Consider the following 21,029-nt stretch of genomic DNA (forward strand, 5'->3'; position numbering starts at 1 on the left):
ACTCTGGAGAGCTCTGCCCCACCAGGCCCTCTGGTTCCAGCTAGTAGGGAGGGGGCCTGTGGAGAGGGGTATGGCCAGTCTTAGGGGCCCAAGGCTCCTGAGGCAGCAGCAGGGGTCCTTGGTCCCTGGGGACTGCTCCCATGTCCTATACACGGATGGGGCCCCTCAGAACTCTATAAACTGTCACAGACCCTCTCTCAAAAGTCCCTATCAGGCAGTAGTCCAGCATGATGAGCCCATCCACAGGGCAGGGCACCTAGGGCTCTACAGCTGTAGCAGGAAGGCAGGTGGGGCCAGTGGCTTGGGGCAGCCCGTGACCCACATGGTTTGGCTGCTCCCTCCTCTCACTTCCACTGACCCCACCATGCCATTCTGACGGACAGGTTTGGGTTCCTGCGCAGAGAGGCGAGCTTGGTAAGAGCCAGACTTCCAGGCAGGTGCAGGGTGGCTGCCTCCATGGCCACATCACCGAATCCTGTGCTTGCGCTGTCCTGTAGGGACCCTGTGGTGCCCAGCCTTGCCTAGAAACCTTGCCAGTCAGGTAAGAGCCAAAGGACAGCTACCCATGACTGTGCCTGCTCCTACCCACCCAGGCCAGCCCCCTCCTGTGACCCCACCAGATGGCAGTGCTGGGAGGCTGCTGTGGCCAATGTGCCTCTGGCCAGTTCCTCCTTCAGCCAGGCCTCCTAAGCTTCCTGTGGGCACCTGCACATTCCCTGGCCCACCACCTGGACGTCAGGGCCCCAGAGAGGGACATGCCACCATGCCCAAGTGGCCCAGGCAGGCCTGATACAGAACAGCAGGTTGCCCATTATGGTCTCAGGTCCTGAGCACCCCTGACAGCACAGCAGGCTGTGGACCTAGGGGAGGTGAGAGGCATGACCATGGGGGATAGGAACCCAAGTATGCCCTGGGCATGGCAGGCACCCATCCCACAGGACTCTGGGAAGGCTATCCTCTGACACAGGCTTTCTGGCCTGCATGCAGGATGGCTGCCAGGCTGCCCACCATGGTGCTGTGACACAGAGTGCTGGCCACATGCAGCCCCACTGCCGCACCTCCTAGCACAGCCACCACCCTGGCAGACCAGCACACATGCCGGTCTGTAGCACAGAGTAGCAGCCACCCCAGCCGAGCTGCTCGTCCCTGTGGAGCAGGGTACCGCAGGTCCACAGGTGTGCGGCCTCCCCGACTGAGGCAGGGTTAGCATTAGCTGCCTGAACCTCTGGGGAATGGGTGCCCTCAACACACCTGGACTTTAAGAAAACACCTTTGCAAGTATGCAGTCAGGGCTGACCTGGGAATCAAACACAGGAAATGGGCACAGTCCTGTTCAATGTGTGCGTGCAAACACCAAGTGCTGAAGCAAAATGCACTGTCTTGCCAGGCCATGGGACGACTGGCCTCAGGCCCAGCACCGAGACCACACAGCTCTGCAGCCAGAGACGAGGCTCTCACACCTCCCTCAGCTCTGCTCTGCGTCCATGCGGTCTCCATCCAGGGAGGCAGTTCAGGTGGGCACAGGGTAGGGACGGGCCCAGCGCTGGCCACCAGGAGGCTTCACAGGGAAGCCAGGTGCTGAATGTGTGAGCTCATGCATGTGCATGTGCCCTCAGTGGTCTGGTGTGGCGTGCAGCCTCTGACAGAGAGAAGCTGTGGGGTGTACATCCTGCTCTCCCTGTCCCCAAGAGGCCTCGTGGCCTGTGGGTCATGTCTGCCCTCACCCCGGTGGGCTCTTCTGACCCAGGGTCCCTGCGGGCCACACCAGGAGGCCACCCCAGCCTTCCTCAGGCTCCAACCCTGGAGCAGCTGAGCAGCAGTGTCAGTGGCAAGGGCAACAGACCATGAACCCTATGGCAGAAAAGGGACCTGGGTGCAAGAGGGCATCTGTGTGTGATCTCGAGTGTGAAATCCCCACAGGCCAGTCCAAGTACCAACTGCCACGGAACACGGGGTTTCTCTTTAGAGTGACAGAAATTCTGGAATGTGACAGAGGTGGTGGCTGCACAAGTGTGAAGATACCTAACACCACTTGACCGTGCACCTTAGAGCAGTCAATGCCAAGCTTTATGTCGTGCACCTTACAAAATTAAAAATAGTAAGGTTTTTTTTGGAGAGGCACTGAGGTTTGAACCCAGGGCCTTCACACTGAGCTACATACCAAACCCTTTTGAGACAGGTTCTCACTAAGTCACTAGGTTGCCCAGGCAGGGCTTGAACTTGCGATCCTCCTGCCTCAGCTTCCCAATATAGATGGGACTACACAATCCATCATGTCTGGCTAAAAGTAAAATAAGGCCTTGGGTCCCTGGCCTTTCCTCCTTTGTGAAGAAAGTATCATGAACACTCCATCCTCACCGTGCTGTCTCTTCTCCTGGCAGAGGTTTAGCTGAAAGGGTGTGACCCTTCCATCTGCAGCACAGAATGCTGCCCCCAGGGGTAGCCTGTGCCCCCATACAGCGCCCATCACAGGGAAGCTGTGTCTGCTGAGTGTGGAGAACTCAGAGTGGCAGCAGCTCCTGTCCTTGGGACTGCCGCGGGACAGGGATGGCTATGTCTGGGGAGCCTCGCCTTTGGTCCCGCTGAGGACTGGCCAGCACAGACTGCAACTCTGACATGCTCTCCCGCCTCCTTACTGGGCTGCTGTCCCAGGGGTGGGATGTGCAGCACAGTAAGGGAGCACCTGGGGCCAGGGGCTGCGGCTCTGCCTGTGACCAGGGTCTTGCCTCCTGGCCTGTGAGGACTCAGTTCTTCTATGTAGCAAGCCTGGTCCCACCTGACTCAGTCACACAGCTCTTGGCTCCTTCACCAACGTCCAGAGGAACCTCTGCAAGGATCCTGGGGGTCCAGCCACCTCTTGCCTGCCATGGGCATCCATGCTGGTATCTGCCACTGGGTGCTTCCCATGGCTCCTTCCCTAACAGCCTCAGCTTAGGACCGAGCAGACGGCGGGCTCTTCATGCTCACGCTCCTAGCATGAAGGCCTGTGGGGACAAAGCATGGCAGGGACAGCCATGTGCTTGCCAGCTCAGAGTGTCTACTTTATTGGCATCTGTGGCCAGAGCAGTCTGTGGCACACACGGGCATCCAAAAAAAACACCTAGGTACGGACGCTTCGTTGCACTTGACGCTGATCCCACGGCCATTGATGCCTGTCTTCCAGTGTAACACCTCCCTCCTGAGGCATGGTGGGCACAGATGTAGGCTGCCCACTGGACTGTCCCTCAGCTCCTGGGTAGCTCTCCAGGCCTGTGGTCCACATCCGTGCAGACGGGCCCATGTGGCTGAAGCTGGGGGCACCAAGGAGCTGCATGGCTGGCTGCAGGCTGCACTGCTGTGCTCTCCGCCCACAGATGGCTGCAGCAGCAACAGTGGGTCTCTGTGCGACTGATACGAGGCACGATGGTACAGGCAGGCCAGCACTCCTTGGGCAGAGCTGCAGGCCAAAGTGACGGTACAAGTCTTTCATGACAGACTTTACAAGCAAACCGAACTACAAAACACAAGAAACTTAGGACTACTTGTAAGTTAGTTCTTCACAGAGGCTGCTGGTTCTGGAGACTGAAGGAATTCGTAAGGGTCGTGGGTCACATCCTGCTGCTCCCCAACACTAAGGTGAGAAGGGCTTCCTGCGAATTGTAGAAAAACATGGCATTTCAACAGACAACACAGATTTGCAATGCCTGGGAAGCCAGCGATGTCTGTGTGACTGCTGGGAACAGAGGGTGTCCCCTCCTGGGCTCCTGGAGACCCAAGGTTGGCTGCCCAGGACCTACTATAGGCACTGCCTGGCTGACAGCCTGACCACAGAGTGAAAGGGACCCAGAGTACTGGTCCTCCTCACAGGGCTACAGCCAAGCCTCTGTGCCACCACAGAAAAATGTCAAGACTCATTCTATGCATGGGTTAATTCAGTACTTACTTCTGAAAGCAAAAAAGAATAGTATTAGGGCCTAGGGAGGTAGCTCAGGGGTAGAGCACTTGCCTAGCAGGCACAAGGTTCAGGGTTCCCTCCCCAGCACCAGTGAGAACTAAAGCATGTTTAAATGACCCCCAGGGCCAGTATCTGGTGTCCCTACAGCGAGGGGCTGCTAGTGTGGCCCTGTCTCTCCTTGAACATGAGACCCCCTGGCAAGTACAGCCACATGTTCTCTCCAACAGAAACACTGAAAGTGAAGGGCCACCAAGAATACGGCACTTGCTGACACAGACTGGAACTGGGACGAGCAGAGGAGCCGGGGACAGCTGGAGTGACACAAGTACCCTGCAGTCTGACCCAGCCCATCTTGGCAGCACTTGTAGCTCCTTGCTCTGGATCTGCACCAACCAAAGAGCTCACAGGACACAGAGGGCACAAGCACAGCTGCCTGAGGCCATGCAAAGATCCCGTGTCAGAGCCACGCTCAACCCTGGGCCTAATCCAGTGCCACACACCAGCCTTGGTCCACACTGGCTGCCACCGCCCATGCAGAGAAAGGCCTACCTGAGGGGTGCTGCTCCCTCTCAGAAGCATTGGACAGGGAGCTGAGGTTGGAGGACGGCCGGGAGCCACCTCGCTCTGCCTGCGCTTCATGCAGGTCCTGCAGGAGCTTCGCTGTCTCATCCAGGTTCAAGTGGCCATCATCGTGGTCCAGCTCCTTCTTTACCTTCCCTGTGTGAACAGAGGTCAATCGACAGTCTAGGCCACAGGGCCACTGTGCGCTGGACGCTGACCCTCTGCCCAGTATCACCACCTCCGTCAGCTCACTGCTATAGGAGCTTAGCAGAGGGTGCTCGGCTCGAGCACAGCAATGTCAGACAGGGGCCTGGGGAGCCGTGCCCAGCACCCTCCCACGAGCAGAGCCACATGGAATCCCAGCTGCCCGATGCACAAACACCGCAGGGGGGACTTCACCACAACACCAACCTCCTCAACAATGGGAACATTTCCAGAGGCCAACAGTGGCCACTCCAGCTCATGACTGGTGTCTGAGACCTGGCAGCCTCACAAAAGGCCAGAAAATATGGGCAACCTGGACAGTGCAGGACCTGTGCCCTCCCCAGTCCTAAGATGAGCCCCTGCAGACCCAGCCACAGGCTAGCTTGTTTCATGCCAGCCTCCAATCAGCCTCCCCAATTGTCTCCTCAGGGCTGATGGGTTTTCCCATGTCTCACAGAACTCAAGGAACCGATACGCCATGGTACCTCGGAGATGGCAATGGGGCACCCATGTGAGAAGCCATACAGGAAGCGCCCAGGACTCACCCAGAGAGCTAAGCATGGAGATGTCCAGGGAGACATCAGAATACGACTTCATTGACATGAAATCCAGAACAGAGCCACTGCTGTCTCCCAGAGAGTCCCCAACCTGCAGAAGACCATCATCGAGCTTAAGTGATGCCGAAACAAACACAACATGAAAAATGCTCCTTCATGCCAGCAACAGCAGTACTGCACTCTGCAGGGCGCAGACAGAGCCCTGTCCTCTGGAGCCGGTCCAGGGCCAGGGGCTCAGGTCATGAATGGACACGTGATGTGCATCTGGAAGCGCCTACTCAGAGCAGCACAGCAGTGCTAACTGTTAACAACAGGCCTCTGCCACCCTCATGAAATGAGACACCATCATGCCCAGGAAGACACAGAATCTCAAGGCCCAGGGCATTTTCCAGACACGAGGTGGTGAGTTCCAAGCTCAAGGCCTCTTTCCCTCCTCAGAGAGGGGCACCCTAGAGGGGCGCCTGCAGCCACCGGGCCTCCCTCCAACCACTTCCCTACTGTTCACCTGCCTTCAAGCCATGCCAAGGTCTCTCTCTCCTAGTGCCCAGGGCCTGACTCAGCTCTGCATCTGTTGAGGGTACACACAGCACTGCCAGCCAGGCTTTGCCACGTGCCACACTGCTCGGCAGCCCCCAACCTCCGACAGTGCCTGTGGAATTGGTGCTTTAAAATCGTTTCTGGACTTGGGAGGGAAGTGCTGTGGCTCCACCCCTGCCCCTCATGTCACCCCAACCATAGGGAGGGGCACTGCCACTGAATATCACTTGTCAGACACGAGCTGTCCCCAGTGGATGACAGAAGGCTGCGTGCTGCACCCTGCAAGGGCTGCCCTGCCCCCTCCCCACACAAATCCCATCCAGGCTCTTCACTCACTCCAGAACTCACCTTCACTTCATCCGCAGCTCGCAGGGGCACGTTCCTCCGCTGCAAAGAACAAGGTGGACACCAGTTTGTCCAGAGCAATTCTACACGAAGGACAGTTTATTCCCCTGGGCCCCACTCATCACAGCCTTGCGATGCTGTGAGTGGGGGGGGGTCCTGCTAGGCTCTATGTCAGAGGGGTCCACAAGCTCCAGGAGGGGGTATGAGGGCAGATGGGTTCCCAAGGCTGCAGCAGCTGACAGTTTTTAACACAAAAAAGGGGAACTTGGGAAAAACAGGCCCAGTGGTTTACTTTTTTGTTTGTTTGTTTGTTTTTGTTTTTCTTCTGGTACTAGGAATCGAACTCATGATCTTGCGCTTGCCAGGCAGGTGCTGTGCCACTGAGCTAAATCCCCAGCCCCAGGCCCAGTGGTTTAAACTCAGGTGTGACCAAATGCAGAGCCTTGTGGAGTGCTGTCAAGACAGATGACAGGTGTGCCAGGGCAGCCGGACCCCTGGCAGCACCTGCACAGGCGGACAGGGCTGCGCATCCTCCAATGCCTTCATCTTGTTTTGTTTTTAAGTTAAAATGCTGTGTTTATTTAACACACCTGAACTCATGATGGAAAGGTGAAACAAATACAGTATAATACACACAGTATATCAAAAATACAACCTCTCTAAAGATCACACTGTAGAAAAGGTAGGAATGACACAAGGGGGACAGGCCTAGTTTAGTCGAGAAACTTTTGCATTTGATTTTTAACTCTATATAAGTACAATAATCTCCAAAGGATTTGGCAATAATTTTTTTTCTATTTCCAGTCTTTTAAAGTCGACACAGATTTGTTTACAATAAAGCTAATCTTAAGAACACACAGAAGGTGAGCACAACAATAAATTAAACCCAGCAATCTAGAGTGACGAAGGATAAATGCCTTCATCAGAAAACTGACCGCCCCAGGTGACTACCTGAGTCCTCACACTGAAAACGCAGCAGCAGCTTAGTGTACCAACAGTAGAATTTGTAACTGTACCTTGTTCTCTATTACTTTTATCATAAGAGGGCAATTTATATGGTTAAGTGGTCTTTATAGACAACCTGCAACCATCAAAATAACATATTCTACAATAGTGTAATTATAAGGCCACAATATTTTTTTCAGGCAAACCCCTTAATGTAGTGATTTTTTTGTTTTTGTTTTCTTGAGACACTATGTAATTCAGGCTGGCCTTGAACTCACTATGTAGCCCAGGCTGGCCTCACACTCTCAATCCTTCTGCCTCAGCCTCCCAAGTGCTAGGATTACACACATACACCACCATACCCAGCAATGTAGTGATTTTAATATTAATATTATTCATTCTTTGAAATATGAAGTGTTTTAACTGAATTAAAGTTAGACATTTTTAAATACAACATATATCATAACTAGTATGTTAACATTACTTATACTATTTACATCTAATATTCAAAAAAATTTACTACTAAATTCTTACAGTACATATTAATCTGCCATGCTTATTAATTGATCCCATACATGTAACTACAGATCAGCTTAATTTTAGTGTCTATTCTTTCACTTTACTAATCAGAAACTCAGCACATACTGAATAAACAAGTGGTGCAGCCTCCCAACAATCATGGTAGCTCTTCCAAGTTAGCTGTCACAAGCTCAGACACAAATCCCCACATGTCAGCAAAGTTGGATCCAACTCTCCATCAAAAAGTGCGGGTGGAGGCTGTCAGATGCCTTCCTATGTAGATCCCAATCTGATGGCTAGTAGATGAGATAGCAACAGAGATACAAGATTCAGAAATTCTGCTGAGAAAATGTCCCTTTCTTCCTAACACTCAGGTTTCTCAGGCTGAGAGTAGCTGTGTCCTTTGGGTGTTTAGAGGAGCTCCTTGGGTTATTTTCTGGCCGACTTGACCAGTCCTATATCCAATCTGAGCTTTCCTCAAGATGCTTTCAACTTCTTTCCTTCTCTTAATATAATCCCCCTTGGTCTGAGAGTCGTTCTTTTCTCCAATACTCTGTGTATGTCTCAGAAGCTCTGTTGGTATCTTGTGGTGTCTGTGAGCAAGGTGGGCTGTCATAGTGAGAGCTCTTGGAGCTACTCTATCTGGATTCATGCTGGGCACCTAGCAGTATTTTTTCCATGCCACCATCATAGACATGAATTGAGGCTGGAATACTGCCCCTATCCCATTATTGCTAACCTGCAATTAGACCCAGGAGTCCTGCAGGTTCTCCCCTGCAGCCTGGGGCCCCACTCTGCTGGCTACTTAATTGTGGGGGTCCGTACCCAGCTGCAACAGCACCTTGGTGGTGGTCGCCCAAGAGCAGGTAGCCGTGGGCCTGCAGCTCTGCCTGCCTTCATCTCATGTGCCAGCGGAAGCATTCCTCTTGAAATGCCTTAGTTCTGTGCTGATTCCTCACAAACAGGCATTCAGTGTGCATATCCACATCTGTGATCTTTGTCTCCAACACAGCTGCTCTGTTATGCTGCGACTTCCACCAACTTTGCATTACAAACGTGGCCATCATTTTAAGGTCTCTTCATTCATAAAAGGTTTCTGGTGTACTATACACTTTATCATTTAATGCCACGGAGCACCTGGAATTATTCAATGCTAATGCCAGCTTGCTCACTCTCAGAAAACGAAGTTAGGCTGTAGTCCACAGCTAGCTGATAGCATGACCTCATGTCAGGGCCACAGGGAGCAGCTTCCTCCTGCTGTACTGCAGGCAAGGGGATGCGCGCTGAGCCTGGCAGCCCACCTGCACAAGCATGAGGCCAGAGCAGGCGCCGAGCTCACAGCTGGGGTGGAGCTCAGAGAGGGCTTGCGGCAGGCAAGGGTGAGACTCCAGCCGGAAGAGCCACCATGAGTGTCGTGAGAGCGCACGTGGACAGAGGTCCACCCAGCCAGCACAGAGACCCCACAGAAAACTGGCCACCAGAACAGAGCCAACGTGCCACTCCTTAACACCGAGGCTGAGCTGCCCTACATAAAGGCTACCCTAGGCCAGCCCGACAGTGTCAAATGACAGCCAATAACCTAGCTTTCTCTCAGAACAAATGTGAATATCCTTCAAGGCAGTAAAATCCAACCAGTGCTGGGCTAGGGGTAGCTCCAACGTTCGGTGCCTGCCCAGCACACACAGACCCTGGGTTTGATCCCTACGACCTAGGAGGAAGAAACAAATTCAACAGCCTTGTTCAACAGAAATACACTGCAGTACACATCTAATTTGAAAATTTCTAATAGCATATCAAGAGCACTCTTAACATGTAATTAATTATAACACTTTGCTTACTTGATACACAGAAAACCTTTTTATCCTAACAGATAATCCATGTATTAAAATAGTTAATACATTTCTTTATGTTTGCTTTGTGTTGGTCTTTAAAGTTCTTGCTCATGCTTAGTCATATCTCAATTCTGACCTGCATATTCATAGTTCTCAGAGGCTGCACATGACTGGTGCCTGTTACCACCCTGTGGGTCTCAGTCCTGGCAAGGCTCTGTGTCCAGTCAGAGCTGTGGGTACACAGGAGCAGCCAGGGATGATGGACAACCCAGGGCAGGTCCAGGGATGAGGGCTTCAAAAGCAGTTGCAGTAAACATGAACATGCTCAAGATTAAAAGGAAACACAAACATGACGCAAGAGCATGAAAGATGTGACAAAGAACCAAAGGGAATCCTGGAGATAAAAAACTCAGCAAGAGGATTGATTTGGGAAAGAAAACTAAGCCAACGCCATTTTGTGTTCTAGTGCCACTTTAAAGTGCAAGTTTCTGTTTCCTTAAGTTTGTTTCTCCTAAACGTTGTCATAGCTACCTAACCCGATACCACCCTATGCTCTGTCATAAAACTGCTTGTCCCCTATGTAAAATGTCAAACACCTTTGTTTCTTTGTCATAAGCTAAGCCCACGCTTTGTAGTATTTCTGCAGCTGCACTAAATCATATCAGCACCACCCCTCTGGACCCGGAACCAGACCGGGAACTAGAACCGCGTAACTCTCCTCCCCTCCTGTCCTTTGGGCTTGGTGCTCGGTCATGCACTGAGTGCCCACTGCTGGCCCCCAGTAAACTTGTCTGTCTCTGCATATGGCCTCTGAGTGACTCAATGAAGTAAGCGCATTTGCCACAATAGGACCATACACAATGAACATGAAGTTTCTCTATCAGGTAATTTTTTTAAAGCCAATGAGAAAAGAGCAGCCAAAAGTCATTCTCCAAAAGCTGCTCTGCCCTGGGAACCAGGCAGGTGAGATGGGCTTTTTTCCAAGGCGCAAGGCCCCAGGAGAGGCCACAACCCAAGCCTCCGTTGCATCCCCCACAGAGCCCACCTGCTTCAGCTGGAGGAGCATCCGTGAGTGGTCTCCACCTGTGATCTGGTCCAGGAGATCATCCACTATCTTCTTGCTGTAGCTCCCAGCATCTTTCACAAACTCCTGCAGGCTGGAAGAAGACCGTAAGAGGGACAGGGTGACAAAACACGTCTCTAATCTGGAGGCCCTGAAGTGCCAGTGATGGTGGTCCTGACTAGCAGCTGCTGACCATGCCTTCCACACTGTAAGCTGCTGGTGACTCTCGGCATTCATTAGACTGTTACCGTGATCTGCAACCAGAACTGGCTGAAAGGCTCTCCAGGGAATTTTGAAAACCATAGTGGGAAGTAGTATACACACAAAATGTGCACGTGATCTTTATAAACAGTGACACATGCACTGACTTCTGTAGGTGGAGGGCGCCCACACCTCCTGGTCTGGGCTCTAAATCATGAACAGACTGGAACGGTATTGAACTGAGTGTAGCAGCACGTGGGAGTAGTACTGGTGCACTAATAAATTTTAAGAAGTAGGCAGGGAAAAAAAATCCAGTCTTAGAATCAGCACACCAACCATGGCCTAAGGGCTCCACAGACTTCAAAGACCTGGAGGACACGGAGGAACATAGCTGCTAGCCTGGAGCTCACCTAGGAAATGGAGCCCCAAGCAACCTAGCCCTGCATCAACGATGCTGCAACCATGACTGCAGAAGGCCGTGTGGCCCCTCCCAGAGAGGACTAAAGGCTTGTATGGGGTCTTCAGATGGGCGATGAAGGTAGGGGTCCTAGTCCTTCCAGGAGAGCTGGTCAGGACACACAGGCATTACCAGAGGGAAGACCAAGGAAACTAGGAGAAGATAGTGCCTATGCAGACCAAATCAAGCATGCTGACACCTCCATCTCAGACTTCCACCCTGCAGGACTATGAGGATAAACACTGCTTATACCCCAGCTGCAGAACTTTGTCACAGCAGCCCTAGTTGACTCACATAATCACTAAGAAACACATTCCAATATGACTGTGAAACAGACTCCTACCAAGCACACTCAGCACAGTACAGAGATTCTTCCATGAAGCTGAAGCCTGGATCATCACCACCTCAAAACTGTGGCCCATGGCAGGCCAGGGTGAACAGCTGGAGATCATGTGGAATTTTTGCTGCCCTTGCACCTGTGGCCTGAGCTGCTTCCCTACAGACCCACAGAGGTGGGCTCCAAACCACATTCTGGGAAACTGCATGCACCACACAGCAAGAGGGCTCAGGTAGGGCCACCCGCGAGCCAGGCTCACCTCAGCGCACACTGCACACCTGTCTCGTCTCCATAGGCCGAATACAGCAGCTCCATCTCATCCGACTTCAAGTCACCAAACACACAATTATTCTGCATGGAGAGGGCACTGCTGGCACTGGAGAGGAATGTGACTGAGGAGGAAGAACAAGGGGCACCATTTCAGGCGTGGGGCACACAGTGTGGCCATGTGCAATTCTCTTCCTGGTTCCCATCCCTCCTCTCCCTGTCTCCACGAAGCAGCACTGGTACCTGTGTACCAAGGGGCACAATCCCCTCTGGCAGATGCTGTGGGAACCAAGCCTAACAGGGCTGACCCTGCCCAGGGGACATGGAAGTTAATCCACTTAGCAGGAGGCCCAAACAAGAGAGAATTTCAACACCCATAGCAACAGAGAAGAGCATTCCAGAAACAAGCATTCCAAACACTCGAGCCCAGGCCATGGCCATTCCATTGAGGGGGAGATGGCACATTTCCAAGGAGCTGCCTGAGTGGGGTGACACCAAGCTGACCCTCCAGGGCATCTTACCACAGCATAGGCAGGGACGTGCAAGAAGCAATAGACACAAGAAAGGGGGATGATGGAGACATATCCTGACCACCAGAAAGGGTGTTCTGAAAAAGCTCCAGGGACAGTAAACCCACAGAAATGCTAATCCAGGGAGGGTGAATCCAAGTGTTTACTGTATGTTTTTACCACATTTCTGCACCTTAAGAGTTAGAAAAGACTTCCCTGAGGCACATCCAGATCTGTGAGCCCAGATGGCTACACTGCCTCTAAGGGAAGGAAGAAATGCTTCTCCCTCCTCAGGGAGGGCCACCAAGGAACAGCTGCCTGGCTGCCAGTCTCACAACACGTGCACTGAAGCACATATCGGCACCAAACAAACTTACCACAAGCACACACACAGGAAAACATGCATGCCCCAGAGCAAGCCAAGACACTCACACATGGACAAAACACACATGTGCAAGAGCAAACAGCAAAGGAACTCGCTCAATGCAACTTTCATCCCCATTACTTTAACTGGTCTCAGTTTTAAAACCTGAATCTAGACATAGCAATAAAACCATGCGAGAAAACTCTTCAAGGGACTAGAGATTTTAGCATCTGCCACACCAGCCACATCTTGCCAGCCTTTGACTCTGGGGCCTTCTCCACACAGTCTCCACCAGTACCTTTGTTTCTCCTCTCATCTTTGAAGCCCAGTGTTGTGAAGCCTGGGAGCAGCTTGCTGGAGAGTGAGCTCAGATCCACAGGGTGCGTCTCCTCTTCTGTGGGGATATGAGAGGTGTGAAGGGACCACAAGCTGCAGCATAGGAACTAGGGGGCAGGGGACAGAGACTCTAGAAAGACGATGTAAGAACAAGCTTACAAAGGAGAACCAGCATTCCACAAAGTACTTGCAGCAATTTCATTTTGTAAGTACCCAGAGGTGATAAAACAGAATTTGTTGTGTCTCTGGCCATCATAGCAGCAGTGTTTAACATTTCCAAACTGCCAGCTCCACACCTCGTGGAGGAGACCTAGTCTGCCTTGTGTCCCCATCTGCTTGTCTGCCTGACTGCTGGCCTGCTACACTGTCACACCACGCATTCTTGATGGCCCTCAACTCCACGTCATCTAACCTATGAGCTGATTGCTTCATCTTCTCTGTGGAGAACACCACAGTACATTCCTGCTAAAAGTGACAAGGCAGTGAATGGAAGGTTGGGGACGTGGGGAGTCACCCCTCTTGCTGAGACACTGGCAAACCTGAGCCAGCCTTGGCATTCTCCTGCCTGAGGGTGCCTGTGGGTGTGCCTCAGTCCAGAGGCTGCATGCGAGGATAGCCTCTGCTCTGAGAGAGGATGTATGGCCTCGTGCAGCACTCCCACCACAAGCACCCCAGCAGCCCCTGGGGCGTGGCCAAAGTTCCAGCCTTTAGCTAAAGCTGCCCCAATGCCCAGTGCACCTTGGCTGCAGGGCCCACACACATGGAGGGGCTGCCAAGAGCATGCACAAGAGCAAGAGGCTGCAGGGCTGCTCTGCTGTCCTTCCCAGCTGCATGGATGTGCAAACAGGTCTCTGACCATGAGGTCAGAGGTGGCCTGCAGGCAGCAGACAGATGGCAAGGGAGGGGACGAGGTGGCACTCACCATCAGCATCGGGCTCAGCTGCATTCACCACACTGTACAGCAAGCTCCCATCTCCCAGCTTCCTCAGGTAGCCCATCTGTAAGAATAGCACACCATGGGCAGGCCCTCTGTGAGCCTCCCAGCGCCACCCCCTTGTGTGGGCTCCGGACTGAAGCCTGCCTGCACACATGTGTCGTGAGAGCACTGCTTGGGACACCAGACCTTCCACTCAGTGCTTCCGAAACAACACCCTGCTAACTGTCCCTAAGCCCAATCAAAGAGACCCGGGCAAGCCCACAGGGGAGAGCATTATACCATTGGCCACCTGCAGGCTACCAAATAGCCACCACCAAGAAGATGCCAGGAGACGAGGCAGTGGTGTGGGGAGGGACAAGAAGGAATGCATGTGTGAGGCAGGAGGCAGGATGCTCCTGTGAAGAGTGGCTGTGACACAGTACACACGCAACCCTAACAAATGGGGAGGTGCCGCACGTGCTGCAGAGGGAGCCTGGCCTACAGGAAGCCTGGAGGACAGGGCCTCCACCAATCAGTAGGGTGGAAAGTTGGTCAGCATGTGGCCCTGACTACGTGCAGGATGCTGTGAGGACACAGCACTCCACACTCCTGGTAGCTCTGCCCGTGGTGCCTGGGCTCTTGCTGAAGAAATGAGGAAAGAAACATGGAGCCAACCCAGCTCCTGGCCTGGACACGGCTGTGGTGCTCCCATCAGATCCTATGGTGCCATGGCGACAACCAGACTGACGGCTGTGCCTGGTGAGAGAGCCACATGAATGCTTGCAGCCAAGTGGCTACCTTGCCTCCTGGCAGGAACCTGTTGATCCTGTCTCGTGCTTCATCAGCTGCGTGTTCCACCAGAGCCAGGACATGCTCCTCCGCAGTGCTGTCGGTCAGGCTGCAGGCATTTCCTTCTGGCTCAAACATGCAGCTGCAAGGCAGGGACCAGACATCACTCGGGGCACTGTCCTGCACTAAAAGTCAATCCCCAGCCTGGGTTCTACCCACACTCCCCACACATGGCTGGCAGCAACCTGGGGTACACCCTGACTCCTGTGTCTTGTTTTGATCACAACAAAACAGGCTGCCTTCTTGGAATGAAGTCAGTGCAGGCCAGCACCCTCCTAATCTCCATAGCTCACTTCACACTTTTGTCACCATGAGAACAGAAATAAAGTGATGGACACTGCCTGGTTCCCCTTAGGAGGAGCAGCAGGACTCCCTTTGTGGGCTGGGCAAGGTTCAGTGGTTGTCCCACGACCCCCACAGAGCAGTTTCACTCAAACAGCCAAGGGCTGCTGGACACAGCACTTGAGGAGGCGCCTGTCTCCTGTAGAAGGTGGAGAGGTGATGGCCCCTCCTTGCCCTGAAAACAGACCCTGCCCTGCGAGCGCTGCCTGGTCATCCATGGAGCAGACACTCTGGAAATCTGCATAGTAAGAGGCTATTGTGAGTTGTGGTTCAGGGCCCCTCAGTACTGGGGCTGAACACATGTGGCCCATGATTTAACTGCCTACGGTGTCAGGTAAACGTCAGTTCCAAGGCCCAGACTGAGATCTGGAAACACGGAATCAACACTGCAGCTTTATCACTGCCCTCAGGTACTAAATGGCAAGACTCTCCATTGTAAGTCAGGGGACCAAGAGGATCAGGAGGGCCACTGTCTCCTATGTCCATCAGTGTTCTAGTTAAAATGACAGTGGCAGGACAGAGCAGCACCAGTGGAAGGCATCCAGCCACCGCACCCAACTGTCTGCAGGCACCTCTGGGTGAACTGCTGACAGGGCCATGAACACGGTCCTCACGGTCTCCGGGCTGGGCAACTGCTGGTCTGGGAAGGCATTCCAACCCAGGCCGCACGCAGGTCTTCCTTGCCCCCCGCTCAGTAAAGCTCCCGCTCTCCTAGGCACCACGCCTCCCACACACCTTACCTGATGACTTCTCTACTCGGCTTTTTGGATTTCTTGGCAGTTTCTACTTGCACTGGGACAACCTCAGGAACAGGCTCCTCAACGGCCGTGTCCTCGCTGCCCAAGAGAGCCGCCTGCTGAGAGAAATCCATGTCCTGCATAAACGACATGCTGCGCTTCAGAGCTAACAGCCGCTCCTAGAATCAGAAAGGAAGAGCAGCAGGACTTTACCTCTCCCTCAGCCACAGAGCCTGCCGATGGCATGGGATGGATGGGCACGCCTCCCCTGCCTGACCTAGTGCCCAGGCACTGCCATGGGCGGCTGTGGGGCTTGGTGCCAAAGGCACAGCCCAGAGCTGGAGGGGGACAGCCAGAGCACAGCAAGTGGCCCTGCCTGCAAGGGACACATGCTCCTGGCTCACAGCAGACTGGGACCCACTCAGGACAGCCAGGAGGACAAGCATGTACCACCTGGGTTCCAGGAGGCCGCCACAAGCAAGCCTGCAGGACAAGCTTAAGCAAGCCTGACTCCCAGACCCAGCACTTTCCAGTCCCACAGGAGGCAGCACATGAGCCACAGGCAGGGGCAGGAGCAGTGCCTAAGGAGAGGGCAGCCCTGGAGCAGAAGGTCAGCCAGGGGGGCACGGATGGAGCATGTCATTCACATGAATCTGATGGGCACAGAAAGTTAGAACACAACTGTGGCTCTCTGGCTCACTGTGTTAGTGGGTTTCTTACTTTGCTCATCATCTTAAAGCCTGCGTGGAGAATCTTCTTGGCTAACTTGTAGTACACAGTGTCTGGTCTATTGTAGGTCATTGCATTATCACACATCAGTTTGAAATCTGCCTGAGAAGAAATAAAAGGATTTCGTCAAGTTTGAGATGCTACATGGACAACTGCAGAGTCCTCCATTCCCATCGAGAGGCCAAAAGAGAAGGGCTGAAATTGAGTGGAAAAGAAACTTGGCTCTTTCATCTTAAAGTAACTTTTATGAATTCAAGAGATTTGGAAGTTGCTCACAGGTCAATTGTGTGAAAAGTTTTCCAGGGAAAGGCTGACCAAAGCCTCTGGTGTCTGAGGCTTGGCAATCACACGCATTTTGTATGTATCCTGTGCTTCCTCCCCCCATGAGCTCCCTCCCACTTCAGCAGAGATCTGGACACAACAGGAACGAGAAGTAACACATCTGGCACATCCTCTGCCTCTGGGGTTTTTCCATCCAGAATTTAAAATTCGATCCACAGAAAAATACCTTCTCATAAGTGAGGGCAACCTTCCTAACAATTTAGGGAAAAAATGAATCCCTTGAAAAAGCCTGGTACTTAATTATCACAAATTTCTCAGCAGGTGCCTCCAGCAGACAAGCTGAGCATTGGTATGGAGACACAGGCCCCACTGTCAAGTGCCCTCACCTTGTCACTGCTCTGGGCCCTGTAGGGCAGGCTGAGGTCATGAAGCACAGGCCCTCTCTAGTTGTGGACATGTGCTGGAGGGGATGCTGCTCACTCCTGGGTCTGTCACTCAGAGTGACATGTTGGGGCCACAGCTAGGAAATGGAGAGGACCCGGCATGAACTGCTTAACAAGCTGCTCTCAACCGACGCTCCTAAGGAGCGTGCCTTTCCTCCACACGCCCTTAGGGCTGCCATGTTATTTCTGAGTCAGTATATCCTTCACTAAACATAAACAGAAAGGCTTTTCCAGAATCACGCAACCCAAGAAAGAAGACTAATGCTCTTTCCCAATACTAATGCTAACATCACCAAGCATTACCTTTGCCTTGCTCCCGGCTGCCAAGCCAGTAATTGCCAAAACTAAAAAGCATAGCTAAAAGTAAAGCAATAGACACAAATATTCTAAAAATAATAAATTAAATGCCCAAGTTTACAAGACAAGCTAAAAATCAGGAAAATCATGCTTCTAAAAATACCCATTCTTGAACCAGGCCAGCCAAACTGGACACATTATTGACTGATCTACACCAGCACAGTAACTTTAAACACGCCAGGCAGAGGAAATGTTTATCAAATACAGAGACACAGACATAGACACACACAGCTTTGTCACAACTGTTTCAGAAGATGATATCTAAAATAAAAGAAATTAATTTACCTTAAATTCTGTGACTGACTTGTACTCATTAGCTACAATTTTGTCTTTCATTGTGCCAAAGTCCATTGGATGTTTTATTATCATTGAATACCCAGGAGCAATCGCATCCGTCACAGGAAAAGCAAAAAATCCATGAGGATCTTTTCTGAAAGCAAAGGCAACTTTAAAATGGAACATTCAAAAGTCTAGATTTTGAACTAACACAAAATTCCCTACAATCTAAAATTTAATACAACTAACCAAGTTTTAATTTTGCTTCTTAAAAGTAAAAAATAACAAAATGAATGTTTTCTAAGATTGTTGAAGGTGTTCTGATGTGATAAATACCCCACCACCATTGTCTGGGCTCCCGCCCTGATAAGCAAGGCCAAGCCAGCTGCTGTGCACCTCATCCTACTGCTGACAACCTCCAGGGCACAGGTGAGGCATCCATGGCTCTCCTGCCTGGCCCCGCCTGGAAGTTGTGGCTTTTACCTCCCAGCGCTCACCCGCCCCCAGTGCATGGTGCTACCCACTCAAGATGAAGCCTGTGTGCCAGAGGGTGGGCTGGGGTGGGAGTGACACCTCAGCAAAGGAAGGTGACACCCCATAGGTCCCCTGAAGGCCCCTCTAAGCACCAAGGCAGTGTACCTCTGAAGCTGGCGGAGGAAGTGCTCCAGGAGCTGCTGAATGGGTGTGCTCTCGTTCTCCGCTAGCAAGTTAAAAAGAAAGCAAAAAAGTCAAAATTTAGCAGGAAAATTCTGGTATCACTTTGTTGAAGAATTTCAATTTCAACTCCAATTCTTAGTTACGCTTGGCGTTGCACAGCATTGTAAGTCAAAGCAGGAAATGAGGACGTAAAACGAGACCTACAACACGACTCCCATGAAGCTCAGAGGGTGGGAAAAGCTCTACCACACCAGTCCCTAAGGCCCTCAATTCCCCCAGGGAGCTGCCACTCATCCAGCTGTTCCCGGCTCCCACCACCATCAGGCCGGGTACATTCTAGACAAGGTACGCCAGGAGCAAGGCCTGGACATAGGGGTTGACCCTGGATCCCTCATTATTTACTCACTAGAGAGAGATTACTCAACCTCTGGTTATGCCTCTCGTCCTCATCTGCAGAATGGGGATGCACTGACATCACACAGGGGCTGTAGCTGCCACCTTCATCTCCGGCCCACCGTTAGCCTGACAGAGATATTCTGGACTGACCAGGGTCTGCCCAAAAGCACTGGTCATCACTAACTGAGGTATCTCAAGGTCTGCAATGGGTGCAGAACATCAAATGGGCAGTTAGGCAGATCAAGCTAGCAATTTTCAGTAACTATGTGGGCTTCACAAACGGTCTGTTTGACTCCTGTTTTGTGTCTGACCTTATTTACCAACAACCCCAGGAACCACCCCACCCCACCCCACCCCCAAGTGCTACTGTTCACCACGGCAATGATCTCCATGGGGAGAGGAGGTACCAGGCAATGGCACTCCTCCCTACAGGTCAGCAGCAGCACCCCCCACCAGTCTCCTTAACTCAGAGTGGGTCAAGCCCACAGTCAAAGGGATATGATCCAAAGAGAAAAGTGACCAGAAACCAAGTTGTAAGCACTGCAGGACTCTCCCTTGAGTGAGCCAGAACACACTTCTGATGGCAAGAATAACAGATCCCAGCTCTAGACTCCCTCTGGCCTGTCTCTGATGTCCTGTACTCCAACCCCCAGCTGTCTTGATTTCCCCGCCCCTCTGGAAACCAACAGACACTGCAAATCACTAGGGGGAGATAAAGTTTGCCCTAAGCACAAAGCCTCGGCAAGGTGGACTGCAGCAAGACTGCAGCTGTGGGCAACACTACCGGTAAAATCTACCCAGATATCATGGCAAAAGATACTCAGGAGCCAAATCTCACCGAGGACTCCAGCTTCCTCCATTTCCACCTAGGGTCACTTGAAAGGACTCCAGACCCCTGCTCTAGATAAAGGCAGGAACCACAGGTCGAGGGGTCGCTGGTAAGGGCATAGAGATGGCACCGGGCAATGGACCCTAGAGCATGCGTGTCTAACCACGGCAAGCTCTGGGAATGGGGTCAAGCTCTTGCCTGGCTGTGTCCGGCACGCTCGCACTGGCCGGTCTGGGGGCGGCTCCACCTCCACCTTCTTCCCAGGGTCGAAGTCTTCAGCCTCTCCTTCTGTGTCACAGTGCTCTTTCTCTCGCTTTCGCTTCTTTTCTTCCTGAAGTCAGAGGAGAGGCAGTGCAGTTGGGGTGCACCTAGACCGGACAGCACCCCTCTGCTGTCTCACAGCTTCCTCTCCTGGGGACCCTCCCGGGGCACACCCACACCGGACAGCACCCCTCTGTTGTCCTGCAGACCCTCTGCCTTCCCGCAGTTCCCTCTTCTGGGGACCTTCCTAGGGTGCACTCACACTAGACAGCAACTCTCTGCCATCCCGCAACCTCTTCTCATGGGGACCCTCCTGCGTTCCCTTGCTCCTGGATCCCCACCAAAAGGACAGCCACCGGCAAACAGACTCTGGCCAGGTGGCCACTGCTCTCACTACCTTCCGCTTCCTCCTCTCCTCATCATCCAGGTGCTTCTCTTTCTCCGCCTTCTTTTTCTTTTTCTTCTTCTTCTCCCGGTGCCTCTCCCGCTCGTGGTCTGATCTGTCGTCGTAGTAGCTGGAGTCGTGGCCGGACCCCGAGAGCTCGGTCACCTCGCTGCCGCCGACCTTGAGCACCAGCTTTAGCGGCTTCTCCAGCGGCGCGTCCGCGTAATCTGCACACGGACAGAACCACAGCACCTTCTGGGACTGTACGACCCTGGGACCGTGCCACCCCAGAGATGATAGGTGCGGAAGACAGCGCCGGGAGGCGTGAGTCTGCTCCAGAGCCCGCCCCGAGCCGGCGGCCGCACCCCGCGACCCAGCCCCTCGCTTCGAACCCGCCCGCTCCTTCAGGCCTGCTCCCGGTGGCCACACCCTCGTAGGACGAACGCCACTCGGCTTTGTGTTTCTTGTGCTTCTTTCCCATGGCTGCGACAGCAGACGCGGGCTACCGACCCGCGGGAGAGGAGCCACCCGAGCACTGATTTGAGCCCGTCGGAAATGGCTGCGCCGCCGCCGAGCGCTTCCGGGTCGGGAAGGCTGTACGT

General features: G+C 52.8%; 2 protein-coding genes and 1 pseudogene across 6 annotated transcripts in view; all 3 read right to left on the reverse strand.

Annotated features, from left to right (window-relative positions):
• LOC102024592 (tubulin polymerization-promoting protein) overlaps positions 1-2,923 on the reverse strand; it is a 74,896-nt gene extending 71,973 nt beyond the window's left edge. Inside the window, exon 1 of the mRNA XM_013505879.1 lies at positions 2,777-2,923. The gene's annotated coding sequence lies outside the window, so the exon portion shown is untranslated. The remainder of the gene's footprint in view (positions 1-2,776) is intronic.
• Positions 2,924-3,017: 94 nt separating this feature from the next.
• On the reverse strand, positions 3,018-21,005 carry Brd9 (bromodomain containing 9). 5 transcript variants are annotated; one of them, XM_005407030.1, is made up of 16 exons: positions 20,857-21,005; positions 20,440-20,654; positions 19,980-20,112; positions 18,539-18,599; positions 17,909-18,053; positions 16,533-16,643; positions 15,816-15,928; positions 14,683-14,815; positions 13,891-13,966; positions 12,931-13,026; positions 11,752-11,884; positions 10,480-10,591; positions 6,142-6,180; positions 5,245-5,347; positions 4,484-4,651; positions 3,018-3,629 (listed from the first exon to the last, which is right to left on the reverse strand). In XM_005407030.1, exons 1-16 carry the CDS (start codon positions 20,906-20,908, stop codon positions 3,529-3,531), a joined length of 1,791 nt encoding a protein of 596 aa, XP_005407087.1. In that variant the 5' UTR covers positions 20,909-21,005; the 3' UTR covers positions 3,018-3,528. The 5 variants fall into 5 exon arrangements, with proteins under 5 accessions (XP_005407087.1, XP_005407086.1, XP_013361342.1 ...); XM_005407029.1 differs by having other exon boundaries at positions 15,816-15,931; XM_013505888.1 differs by having other exon boundaries at positions 15,816-15,949.
• LOC102019621 lies at positions 7,423-8,915 on the reverse strand (annotated as a pseudogene).
• Positions 21,006-21,029: the final 24 nt, after the last annotated feature.

The sequence above is a fragment of the Chinchilla lanigera genome, unplaced genomic scaffold (genome assembly GCF_000276665.1).
Source record: "Chinchilla lanigera isolate Chin_1 unplaced genomic scaffold, ChiLan1.0 scaffold00103, whole genome shotgun sequence".
Classification (NCBI taxonomy): Eukaryota; Metazoa; Chordata; class Mammalia; order Rodentia; family Chinchillidae; genus Chinchilla; species Chinchilla lanigera.